Source organism: Canis lupus, chromosome 8, assembly GCF_003254725.2.
Source record: "Canis lupus dingo isolate Sandy chromosome 8, ASM325472v2, whole genome shotgun sequence".
NCBI classification, from domain to species: Eukaryota; Metazoa; Chordata; class Mammalia; order Carnivora; family Canidae; genus Canis; species Canis lupus.
In genome coordinates, this window is record NC_064250.1 from 4,162,646 (window position 1) to 4,173,640 (window position 10,995).

A 10,995-nucleotide genomic window follows, 5' to 3' on the forward strand; every position below is an offset into this window, starting at 1 on the left:
TAGAACTTAGGGTCATGGAAAGCAAGACAAGAATGCATTTCAGGGTTCACAGGTGGAGTCTATTACACCCCTTCGATCTGAGAGATCCTTGTAACCCTGTAACTGTCTTTACTTGTATAAAGGTGTAGAAGTGAGGTTTTGCAACTTTGGAGTCTAGGCTTCACGTGACCATGCAATTTCTCTTTTTTTTTCCTCTTAAAATTCAGTGCTATTATGTCAAAGAACTCTGGCTAGTCCCCTGGATAGTGAGACCATATACAGCAGAAACAAGCCATCCCAATTAAGATGAGGCCACCAGAAGAACCAGCCACTGAGCCCACCTCAACTTGCAAAAGAAAAAAAGAAAAAAGGCGGTTGCTTTAAGCCAAAAAAAAAACAAAAAACAAAAAAAAATCACTTAAGGTTAAGATTCCTTAGAATAGGCTTCTCCAACACCTTGTAAGTCTCTGTAATATCCTCACACGTGTTTCTCATGCTGGAGAATACACTCTAGGAGCAGAGGGTCTCTGTTGGCGTTATGGGCTATTTTGGCCCAGTACTCGCACACTGCCTGGCACACAGTGGGTGTTCCATAAACGTGGATGGTTGAAGGGACTAGATCTTGGCCGGGGCAGGGGGGCGGGCATCTCACCAGGTTGCAGAGGTTGCCTCCAGGAATATATTCCACAGTGCACTTCATTCTCAAGCCTCATGGCCAGGGGCACAAAGAAGGTGAATTGTGAGGTATATGGAACACAGGACCTTGGGAGTTCCGTAACCAGGGGGAGAAAGAAGTAACAACAGCTAGTGGGAACAAAAAAGAACTGCTGCTCCCTTCATCCCCCTCCACGTTCCTAGTGGAGAGTTGAGCCCAGCACCCCAGACTCGCGTGACTATATAGGCAAGCATTTGGAGACTAACTTTACTTTGGTATCCTAGCCCTCAGTAGCTCAAGGTTGGCTTTCTGAGCAGATAAATAGGCTTTTAAGTAGCAAAGTTCCCTGCTCTCAGCAAGCCTGACACCATGGGGAAGGGAGACACCTTGGAGATAGCACCAACCCCCTCTGCCTACCGCTCTGTAATGGAGGAGTACGGTTACGAGATGGGCAAGGTCATTGGCAATGGCTCCTATGGGACGGTGTACGAAGCTTACTACACAAAGCAAAAGGTCATGGTGGCTGTCAAGATCATCTCAAAGAAGAAGGCCTCTGAGGACTATCTTAACAAGTTCCTGCCCCGTGAGATACAGGTTGGAAAGGGGGCTGGAAGAGGGAACTCATACTGAGTTGCTAAAGACTTCTCAGAAGAGGGTAGGGTCAGGAAGGGGAGGAGCCAGCACACCTGTTCCCTCCCCCACAATCAGGGCTGAATGTCTTACTGAGCAGCAGGAAAAGGACTCCATGTAAATTCAACCTCTTTCCATTCACCCACAGGCCCTCACAAAGTAAAAGTCCAAAGCATAGGGTTCACCCACAGCCCACCAGCTCTCTGGAATTTAATCCTTTTGCATGGTTCTAAGTAGGTTAGCAGTGGGATGGCAGGAGGGCTGGGAGCACAGCCAGGGTTCTCCCTTCCTAGGTTTGATGGATCCCTCTTCTGGGGCCAGGTAATGAAGGTCCTGCGGCACAAGTACCTCATCAACTTCTATCAGGCCATTGAAACCACATCCCGAGTATACATCATTCTGGAGCTGGCTCAGGGTGGTGATGTCCTCGAGTGGATCCAGCGGTACGGGGCTTGCTCTGAGCCCCTTGCTGGCAAGTGGTTCTCCCAGATGACCCTGGGCATCGCCTACCTGCACAGCAAGGGCATCGTGCACCGGTGAGGGCACGGCCACCCAGGCTGGGGCCTTTGGGCTCTCAAGGGGGTATCATGCATGTCTCCCATTTTCTTCCCTTTTTTTTCCCCTCCCTCAACCTTCCTCGGTTATCTAGGCCTATTCATCCCCTCTATTGTAATGCTTTGCTCAAGAATGTTTATGTAGCGCCCTCTGTGAGCACGGCACTCTATGAAGTACAATGATGAGCCCCAGTGGTCCTCAGGTACCCTCCTCTCTCACCTCGCGGCTCTGCTCACAACTCCGCGGCTCCTCCCTCTCTACCTTGTGTCCTCATGACCGTGCCTCTCTCCCACTCTGCCTTTCCACCTCTAGCCTCTGACCCCTGGCCCTTCAGCTCCCGGTCTAATACTGAGCCCTCTTCCCAGCCTGACCCCCAGCCTTTCTGCTGCTGGTAGGGACTTAAAGTTGGAGAACCTGTTGCTGGACAAGCGGGAGAACGTGAAGATCTCAGACTTTGGCTTCGCCAAGATGGTGCCTTCTAACCAGAGAATGCATAGTAGCCCTTCTTACCGCCAAATGAACTGCTTTACGCACCTCAGCCAGACCTACTGTGGCAGCTTTGCTTACGCATGCCCGGAGATCTTGCTGGGCTTGCCCTACAACCCTTTCCTGTCTGACACCTGGAGCATGGGCGTCATCCTCTACACTCTAGTGGTCGCCCGGCTGCCCTTTGATGACACCAATCTCAAGAAGCTGCTGAAAGAGACTCAAAAGGAGGTCACTTTTCCATCTAACTACTCCATCTCTCAGGAGTGCAAGGTGCTGGCTCCCCCAGGCGGGCTGAGGCCTTGGGGATAACCTACAGGGAGGGAATACCCATCCTAGGCGTCCCCACCCTGGGGGAAGCTCTTCCCCACCAGAGCAATCTCACACTTGAGCCCCTACCCTAGAGTAGTTGCTGGGGAGGGAGTTAAAGGGCTACCCCTGGGCGTGTGAGGGATAAGCAGGTTTCAGCCTCTTGTCTCTTTAGGCCAGGAGGGGATTATGTAAGGGTTTTCCCCCAGGGAACCCTTCCTTCCCTTCTCCTCCAAGGAGATAAATGCCAGGCTCTTCAAGATAAAATCAGGGCCATACCCCCTTTCACCAGAGTGGTGTGATGGGCTATCTTGCTTCTCTCTCAGGTCCAACAGCTAGTTGCCTGTGTGGCACAATGGGGGGCAAGCTCAGCCAAGACCTCTCTCTCCTCTGCCCTAGAACCTGGTCCTTCAGACACTATGCCAAGCCACCAAGCGTGCCACCATCCTGGACATCATCAAGGATCCTTGGGTGCTCAAGTTCCAGCCTGAGCAACCCACCCATGAGATCAGGCTGCTTGAAGCCATGTGCCAACCCCCCAGCACCCCTAATCGGCACCAATCCTTGGAAATCAACACCTAAAAGTGGTTGGTTGAAAGGGGGTTGAGAGAGGAGCAAAGCGGGAGGGTCTGGGGCTAAAAATCTATAAATCTATTTCTGATTTAGTTTTACTAGCTGGGGTCAAAGACATTCTTTCCTCAGGGGAACCTTAGCAAGAAACACTACTGAGGGTAAGAGGTGGATTTCTAACCAGTCTGGAACCAGCCATATTGGCACCTGTGAAGTCCACTTGGTAATTCACAATGTAGCACATATGCTGCTCATGGGAGAGAGGGTGCTGGGATGAATGCCCACTTTTGGGAAGCTTCATTATTCTGGCTAAGGAAATGCTCACTATTTTGTATCTGTGTGCATTCTAAATGTTCAAGTAGGGGGGTAGAGGCCCTGGCTGCTGTTTGGTTATGGCTCTATCTCTGTTTACTGTCCAAAGGGATGGCAATATTCTCTTTGAAGAACAAATATCAGGGGTATCAAGATGTGTGATGTATCTTGGTTCCTGCTCCCTCCTCCAAGTAGTTGTTTTACTATTGAAAAAACCCCAGTGAATCATGGCCCCTCAATTAGTGCTCTTAGAAACAAACGACAAGGGCGCATGGGTGGCGCAGGTGGTTGAGTGTCCTGAGCTCAAAAGCTCAGGGTCGTTGGATGGAGCCCTGCATCAGGCTCTGTGCTCAGTAGGGAGTCAGCTTGGGGTTCTCTCTCCTTCTCCCCCTGCCCCTCTTGCTTATGCACGCGTGTACTCTCTCAAAATAAATAGCTAAATCTCAAAAAAAAAAAAAAAAAAAAAAAAAAGTTCAAACCAAGCCAGAACCGTGGGTTCTGAGTAAAGGAAAGCCAGTTGCTCCTTTATCCCCATATCGTCCCTCCCTTTCCTAAAAATGGGCTTTGCAAAAGGAAAATGAGTAGTAAATCATGGGGCTATCTTGGCAGAGGCATGATTGAGGGAAAGCAATGAAAGAGGACTCAGAGACAGTTCTATACAGTTCTAAGATAAATAATACTTGTGCTTAGCCTCAGCATTAGGCAGCTCTAGGACAAGCCAACTTGAAAGATGAAATAGTCCCTACTTAGAACATAGTGGGCCAAGATATTGTCAACACCCATTTTTTTCTCTGTTCCAACACTTCATTACTTCCTTTCTTACTCCCACTGTGATTCATTGCTTGAAACAAAGCTCCAAAGGCCAGGGAAGGGTTTCAGATGTAGACAAGGCAGTGTAAGCACTACAGTTCCATCTGCCCGATTTTATTGGGAACGAGGGCACCGTGACTGCTATCAAAGAGAAGGGGGCCTGGGGGCTCCTCTCGCGCCAACATCCTTTTTCAGAGTTGGGCCAAGAAGGGGAGGGCAACAACCCCTTTCCAGGCAGGGTCACACTATCACCGCTCAGCAGGACCTCCCCAACAGGCTAGGATCCTTTAGCTTAGCACTTGGCACTTAAGGAAAAGAGACCAATGAAGGCAGTGCCGGGAAAAGCAACCCAGACTTATCAGGATACCCACTCAGCCAACTGCTTAAGTGCTGCTTCATCTTCGTCTGCTTCGGGAGCTTCTTTGACAAGGATACCCAGAGAAAGAAAGAAGTGTTAGGACCTTAGCAACTTCAACAATCCCCTGCTATAACCCTGAGAGTCCCTTGGGTTCTCTCTCCCTAGCAAAGAAGCTAGAGGTGTGGTCCTTCTGCTTGCTGGGCTGCTGCTAATTCCCAGAGCACCCTGTAAAATTAGGAGAATGGGCCTCTTTCTCCTAGCACTTGCAGCCCTATACCAGGAGGTATACAGCTTGCTGAGTGAGGCACAAGCTGGAATTTGGTCTTCATTCCTCTTCAGCCAGGTGCCCTTATGCAGTCAACAACCTGTGCAACTGTAGCAGCAGCCCTCTCTGCTTGGTTCCTTTGAAGCAGGATATAAATGGAATAGCCTTTTCCCTTATCTATCCCACCTCCTCAAGTCCTTGAGATAATAGTATAGCCCCGAGTACCTGGTCCCACAGGCAGATGTGTAGAGGGTACACTGGGCAGTTCAACGGGGGGTTCTTCCTCTTTGTCACCCACGGTTAACAAGTCCCGAGCCAGTTCCTCCTGCTCCAGCAACTCTAGCTCTTCCAATAGCTCATCCTGGATATGGAACAACAAAATTATTTAAGATGAAGAAATGAGGGGCTCCTGGGTGGCACAGTTAGTTAAGCATGCGACTCTTGGTTTCAGCTCAAATTGTGATCTCAAGTCCCTGATCTCAGGGTCCTAAGACTGAGCCCCATGTCGAGCTCTGAGCTCAGCAGAGTCCACTTAGGACTCTCTCTCCCCCCGCCCCTCCCCTCCCATGCTCTCACACACTCTCTCTAAAATAAATACGTACACTTAAAAAAATAAAATGAAGAAAGGAAATTTCTACTTCCAAAAATATATCACTTTTGGAGTGCCCCACATCCCCCAAACTTGCCCCATGATTCTCTTGAGTATTCCTTCTGGCTGGTCTCATGTTTTCTCCCATATTCCCTGACCCCTCACTCTCAATCACCTCATCTACAACATCTCCAAAGCCCACAGGCCGAGAAATGGCATCTGAAATCTGCTGGGCCACCTCTTGTTGTTCTGTAATGTCAGCCATCAGTTCATCCACCTTGTCAATGTCCCTGAAAACAAGGTATACAGTCAAGAAATCAGGCAACAACCCTCCTGACTGTCCCATCTCCCCTCCTGTCTGTGGCCTCAGACTGATAAATCCATGGGTATCAGAAGAGATCCCTGGGAAATTGTACAGAGAGACAAGGCTGGCCTGAAAATTGGCAAGAAGCCACAATGGGGAAGACAGGCTGCACTGCCCTTTCTGAAGATCTTTAAAATTAGAAAAATCGGGATGCCTAGGTGGCTCAGTGGTCGAGGTCCTGGGATCGAGTCCCACATCAGGCTCCCTGCATGGAGCCTGCTACTACTTCTTCTTCTTCTTTTTTTTTTTTTTTTTAAAGATTTTATTTATTTATTCATGAGAGAGAGAGAGAGTCAGAGACACAGGCAGAGGGAGAAGCAGGCTCCATGCAGTAAGCCTGACATGGGACTCGATCCCAGGACTCCAGGATCAAGCCCCAGGCCAAAGGCAGGCGCCAAACTGCTGAGCCACCCAGGGATCCCCCTATGGAGCCTGCTTCTCCCTCTGCCTGTGTCTCTGCCTCTCTCTCTCTGTGTCTCTCATGAATAAATAAATAAAAATATTTTTTAAAATTTTTAAAAAATTAGAAAAATCATCTTTCCTCCCTGTAATGCTTTGGCCAGCAGAGATCTTACAGGAAGCAAGAAGACTGACCAAGGTCTAGCTGTCATAGCCATCTATACTGTAAATTCACATTCTGAGGTTTTAAGATTCAAATTATAATACCAATCTATTTTCCCCAGTGCCTGGATCCCCTGCTTCCCTCCCCCCGTACCCACATGTCCTGGTAGGCCTTCTTCATGCCTTGGGCAGCAAGCTCCATGGTACGAAGCACTTCTGCATTGGTGGTGGCATTCTCAATGGCCTCACGCTGAAACTCCAGGGTGGATAATGTCCCATCGGTTTGTGCCAGCTGCTGTTCCAATCTTTTCTTCCTCCGCAAAGCCTGTAGGGCGGCTGACCCAGCCCACACCCTGAACATCAGAACCAAAAATCCCTTGCTTCCCACCTAGGCCCGCCCCATTGGCACCTCTCCCCCATTACCTCTCTTATTTTTGATCCCATGCTTCTTGGCCATTTGTAACTCCTGTTGAATCTTCTGCTCCAGAAACTCCTGTTTCTTTATCAATATCTTCTCTGTCTCCTTCAGTTTCTGTATTGCCTCCTCAGGGGTTGGTCCCTTCTCCTTCTTCCCTGGAGTCCAATCAAGCAGGCCCATATTATGTGAAGGAAAAATATTAGCCACCAGTCACTGAGTGCATAATATGTGCGAGGCACTTCACTGTGTTATTATGAATCCCAAAATGACTCTCTACAATGAATGTATTATCTTCAGTTTACACATATGAAAAGTTAGAGATGTTAAATTTTTTTGTTTAGAATCACAACCAGTAAGAATTGAGGAGGAATCGAAAGGTGGTACTATGACTTCCAAATCCAGTATTCTTTTGCTATTCCAAGCTGCCTTTCAAGTAATTTCTAGGCTTTTTTTTTTTTTTTTTTTTTAATAATAGACTTTGTTTTTCAGGGCAGTTTTAGGTTCAAAGCAAACCTGAGTGGAAGGCATAGAGTTCTATACACCCCCTGTCCCTACACATGCACAGCCTCCCAGTTATCATCTCCCAACAAGAGTTTGATCTGTTTTTATAATCACTGTTCCATTTGCTGTCCTAGGAGATGCCCAAGGTCCTGACTCCACAGGATCAAACTGAATAAAGTACTGGGACTAGAGGGAAAAAAAAAAATCTGATCTCAATTTTCCCCTTCCTTTTCTGCACTTCTAACAATTAAAAAAAAAAAAAAAAGAAAGAAAGAAAAGGATGGCCTTTGCCTGCTTAAAATCCTTCCACACTCTATTGCCTCTACAGGATAAAATCCAAAACTAATGAGACATACAAGGCCCTTCTTGGTCTGGCCTTTGTCTACCTCTCCATCCTCTTTATTTTTTTTTTTAAGATTTTATTTATTTATTCATGAGAGACAGAGAGGCAGAGACACAGGCAGAGGGAGAAGGCGGCTCTCCGCAGGGAACCCGATGAGGGACTCCACCCCAGGACCGGGGGATCACCACCTGAGCCCGAGGCGGGGAGGCCAGCTCTCGACTGAGCCCCCCAGGTGTCCCTCTCCATCCTCTTTAGCACGCGCGCGCCCGCGCACAGGCGCCAGAACTCCTTTCCCCCAAATACACCAGACTCTCTCCTGCAGTTACCTCTCCCTAGAGTATCTCAGTTCTCCACCAAGCATACCTCTAGCCTTCTGGGTCACAACCCCCCACACTGCTTGGCTTCGGCGCTTCCCTGGTAGGAACAGCCCCGCCATGGAGTTGCTACCCTACACTGCGCGTGCCAGTTTTTGTTTGTCCCCCATCAGGAGCTTTAAGCAGGCAATCCTTCATCACCTCAGATTCCCTTGGCCGGCATAAAGGGTGCACTAGTGCTTCGGGAAGGGCTAGATGATGATAGCCGGGGACTCATCCCCCACCCAGCCTCAACAGGGGGGCGTCCATCCACGTCTCGGGCCGGCCCCCCGCTCTTCCCTCGGGGGGCGGGGAAGGGAGGGCAGCCAGAGCCAGGCTCCCCGACTAGGCGGGGCCTCCTGCCACGTGAGGAGGCCTCGCTGGGCCGCGGACGGGGTTTTCGGGACCGCCCGGGGCCGCGGCCTTCCCCCGCAGCCCCGCGGCCAGCACCTCCCGCCGACCAGCGTCGCCCCGGCTCACCCCTCCCGAAGAGTCTGCCGAGACCACTCATGTCCACCCTCGCGGGCCCGCCTCCGCCCCACCGCGTCCCGCCACTTCCGCCTTGCCCCCGGGAGGGTGCGGCCTCAGCGCTCAGGCAGGCCTGGGCCAATCCCTCCTTGGGGCCCCGCCGCGACATCATCAACTGGAGCCGACCCGGCCACTTCTACCACGTGACCCGAGCCACCCCAACCCACCCACTCCCCTTAAAGCGGCCGCTTCACTTTGGGCTGTAAAAAGGCCGCCCCCACCCCGACCCCAACACACAAGGTTTGTTTTCCTGGAAGGGAGTGTGCAGAATCGTGGATTCCACTACTTGGGGCCAGTGGAAGAGTTCTTCAGGCGCTTGACAGAGCTCAGGAAACGGGGTGCGGACCGGGCGAGCACAAGGGGGTCACAGTCGGGAGTGCCCCGATGAAGCCTAATGCCGCCAGCTCTGCTCTTGGCCCCTCCGGATAACCGATAACAGATGCCAGATGCCAGCTACAACGCTAGAAAAGTAGATACAAGCCGGAAGCTCTCTTCCGTCGCACACAAACATACTTTAATAATTTACAAATACACCTGAAAATGCCTTCCTGATTTCCTTTCAGTTTTATGCTCAAATGAGGCTCATCCACAGGCCTGGATCTCAGGGCCCAGCTTGGGCCTTTGCAAATGTCTCTAGTCCTTGAGTTAGGGTTTGAAGATTCATTCCATTCTGGACATGAATGCAGGTAACTCCTAGAAAGAAAATAAGCCACATTTCATCAGGCCTTGTTGTCCTCTCACCCAAGGCTATCATGCAAACTACCCATCCTGTGCCTACCTGCCTAACCCCTCATAGTAACCCTTTCTCCTCATCCCCCAAAGGGCTAATCTCAGCACTCAGTACCTAGTTTGCTGACGTCTACGATATTCCGCTTCTCGTCATCAAAGAAGATCATCTGGGAGAAACCAACTCCAGTCTTCTGCTGCAACCTGTGCAAGGAGGGGCAGGGAAGGGCCACGCTGGTTTCTTAGCTCCTTCCTCCTCTCTGGTCTCCCCGTTCCTACCCTTACCTCCACATACCTCTCAAAGTGAGTGACCTTGCTGCCTGGGTAGATTTCCCGATGAACAAAATATCTGTCAAGGCCAAAGAGCTCCAGTAGCTGGTTGGCCCCTTCGATCTCCCCCGTCCTACAAAAAAAGTGTCATAGATGGGATCCGGAAGGCCTGGGCTGCAAGCCAAGTTATGTTGAACCAAGGGGAAATCAACTTGTTATTTTTCTGGGATAGGTAGGCATCCTCGGTCCTCACTCAACTCCCTAGCGTCCCCGTCTGACACAGGCGGCGCTGGGCCAATGTTTAATAAACAAAAGGCACCGGAGACGGTACCTTAGGCAGATACGCAAACAGGTGCAAATCTGCACGGCCCAGGTTCTTGCAGCCACCGGGTTCCGCGAGACGTCTCCCGCGCGCGTCTCCCGGCGCGAGGCCGGCGGCGTTCTTCAGGGGCTCTCCTTACCGTGAAGCGGCCGCGACGGGCACGTCAAGGTCCTGCAACTGCTGCAGGACGTCAGGCACCTCTGGGTACAGCCGGACGGCCTGGCCCCGCCTATCCCGGACGGCCCCGTCGCTGGAGGGCGAGAGCGCGCTCAGCCGCGGCCCGCCCGGCCGCCGCCCGCCCCGCCAGCGCCGCCTCACCTGCTCCTGTGGAACGGGGGGTCTACGTGCGTGTCCACCCAGAACGGCCAGAGCGTGTAATCTGCGGGAGGACGGAGGCGGGTTCAGGCTCGGAGCGCGCAGGCCTCGGGCGCTGCGGCCGGGGTCTGGAGAAGGAGAGCTCCCCAGTCCCGTCCGCTCACCGAGATCGAAGACCGCCAGCTTCGGGAGCCGCGCCATGACCCGGCCGGCCGGCTGCGCGCTCCGAGGCGAGGCTCTCTTCGCGGCGGCCGGCCCTGCCCCGCCTGCCTCCGAGAACCGGCGACTAGAGCGGCGCGGCGCGGGGCTGCGGCCGTCGGCCTGGACACCGCGCCGGAGCGCCTTCTGCTGGGGGAGCGGGGAGGGACCGCGGCAAAGTGCTGGCGCCACGGCCCGGGGCCGGCCCCTCCAAGGCACCGGCCTCCTTACTTCTCCTCTCCACCCAGCCTGGCCGCAGGGGCTACACTAGTGAAGCCAGGGAGAGGAGCCTTTGGCACTTTATCTTACCAGTTGAGACCTAAGTGACCCAGAGCTTGTCACTCCCCAACCTTTCTCCAAATCGGCCTCTCTGCAAGTATAGCACCCAGAGCCCTGAGCAGCACTCAACACAGCCACAACAAATGTAGTGTTCGTAAAGCCCTTGATTGAAGCCCTTCTTGAATCAGGCCCGAATGTCCAGTAGGGCTACAATGGGAGTCACTGTCCCGGTTTCTACCTCCCACATCAGTAGTATACTGGTAAATGTGTAACAACCAGTTTGCATTGTTTGCCACTTG

At 51.9% G+C, this 10,995-nt stretch overlaps 3 protein-coding genes across 10 annotated transcripts; 1 reads left to right on the plus strand and 2 right to left on the minus strand.

Annotated features, from left to right (window-relative positions):
* Positions 1-595: 595 nt before the first annotated feature.
* Positions 596-3,651, plus strand: TSSK4 (testis specific serine kinase 4). 7 transcript variants are annotated; one of them, XM_025443030.3, is made up of 4 exons: positions 596-1,228; positions 1,586-1,800; positions 2,185-2,578; positions 2,941-3,651. In XM_025443030.3, the coding sequence occupies exons 1-4, from the start codon at positions 1,004-1,006 to the stop codon at positions 3,103-3,105; spliced, it is 999 nt and encodes a 332-aa protein (XP_025298815.1). In that variant the 5' UTR covers positions 596-1,003; the 3' UTR covers positions 3,106-3,651. The 7 variants fall into 7 exon arrangements, with proteins under 7 accessions (XP_025298815.1, XP_025298817.1, XP_025298820.1 ...); XM_025443032.3 differs by having other exon boundaries at positions 2,215-2,578; XM_025443035.3 differs by having other exon boundaries at positions 598-1,228; positions 1,586-1,707; positions 3,014-3,651.
* Positions 3,652-4,404: 753 nt separating this feature from the next.
* On the minus strand, positions 4,405-8,719 carry CHMP4A (charged multivesicular body protein 4A). Of its 2 annotated transcripts, none has more exons than XM_025443041.3 (6): positions 8,539-8,719; positions 6,867-7,016; positions 6,602-6,779; positions 5,694-5,808; positions 5,155-5,290; positions 4,405-4,723 (listed from the first exon to the last, which is right to left on the minus strand). In XM_025443041.3, the coding sequence occupies exons 1-6, from the start codon at positions 8,696-8,698 to the stop codon at positions 4,665-4,667; spliced, it is 798 nt and encodes a 265-aa protein (XP_025298826.1). In that variant the 5' UTR covers positions 8,699-8,719; the 3' UTR covers positions 4,405-4,664. The 2 variants fall into 2 exon arrangements, with proteins under 2 accessions (XP_025298826.1, XP_035575622.1); XM_035719729.2 differs by having other exon boundaries at positions 4,405-4,726; positions 8,539-8,698.
* Positions 8,720-9,135: 416 nt separating this feature from the next.
* Positions 9,136-10,564, minus strand: MDP1 (magnesium dependent phosphatase 1). Its single transcript, XM_025443044.3, has 6 exons — positions 10,384-10,564; positions 10,223-10,283; positions 10,044-10,154; positions 9,608-9,715; positions 9,431-9,516; positions 9,136-9,279 (listed from the first exon to the last, which is right to left on the minus strand). Exons 1-6 carry the CDS (start codon positions 10,418-10,420, stop codon positions 9,188-9,190), a joined length of 495 nt encoding a protein of 164 aa, XP_025298829.1. The 5' UTR covers positions 10,421-10,564; the 3' UTR covers positions 9,136-9,187.
* Between the last annotated feature and the right edge of the window lie 431 nt (positions 10,565-10,995).

Coding starts and splice junctions, on each gene's coding strand:
- CHMP4A (XM_035719729.2), bottom strand. CDS start 8,698: ATGATGTCGCGGCGGGGCCCCAAGGAGGGATTGGCCCAGGCCTGCCTG. Junction 5,809..6,601: donor AAGAAGGCCTACCAGGACAT/GTGGGTACGGGG, acceptor CCTTGTTTTCAG/GGACATTGACAAGGTGGATG. Junction 5,291..5,693: donor TTGGAGATGTTGTAGATGAG/GTGATTGAGAGT, acceptor TTCCATATCCAG/GATGAGCTATTGGAAGAGCT.
- TSSK4 (XM_025443029.3), top strand. CDS start 1,004: ATGGGGAAGGGAGACACCTTGGAGATAGCACCAACCCCCTCTGCCTAC. Junction 1,229..1,585: donor TCCTGCCCCGTGAGATACAG/GTTGGAAAGGGG, acceptor TTCTGGGGCCAG/GTAATGAAGGTCCTGCGGCA. Junction 2,579..3,013: donor CCATCTCTCAGGAGTGCAAG/GTGCTGGCTCCC, acceptor CCTCTGCCCTAG/AACCTGGTCCTTCAGACACT.
- MDP1 (XM_025443044.3), bottom strand. CDS start 10,420: ATGGCGCGGCTCCCGAAGCTGGCGGTCTTCGATCTCG. Junction 10,284..10,383: donor GCTGGCGGTCTTCGATCTCG/GTGAGCGGACGG, acceptor GTCCTCCCGCAG/ATTACACGCTCTGGCCGTTC. Junction 9,716..10,043: donor CCCGTCGCGGCCGCTTCACG/GTAAGGAGAGCC, acceptor CTTTTTTTGTAG/GACGGGGGAGATCGAAGGGG.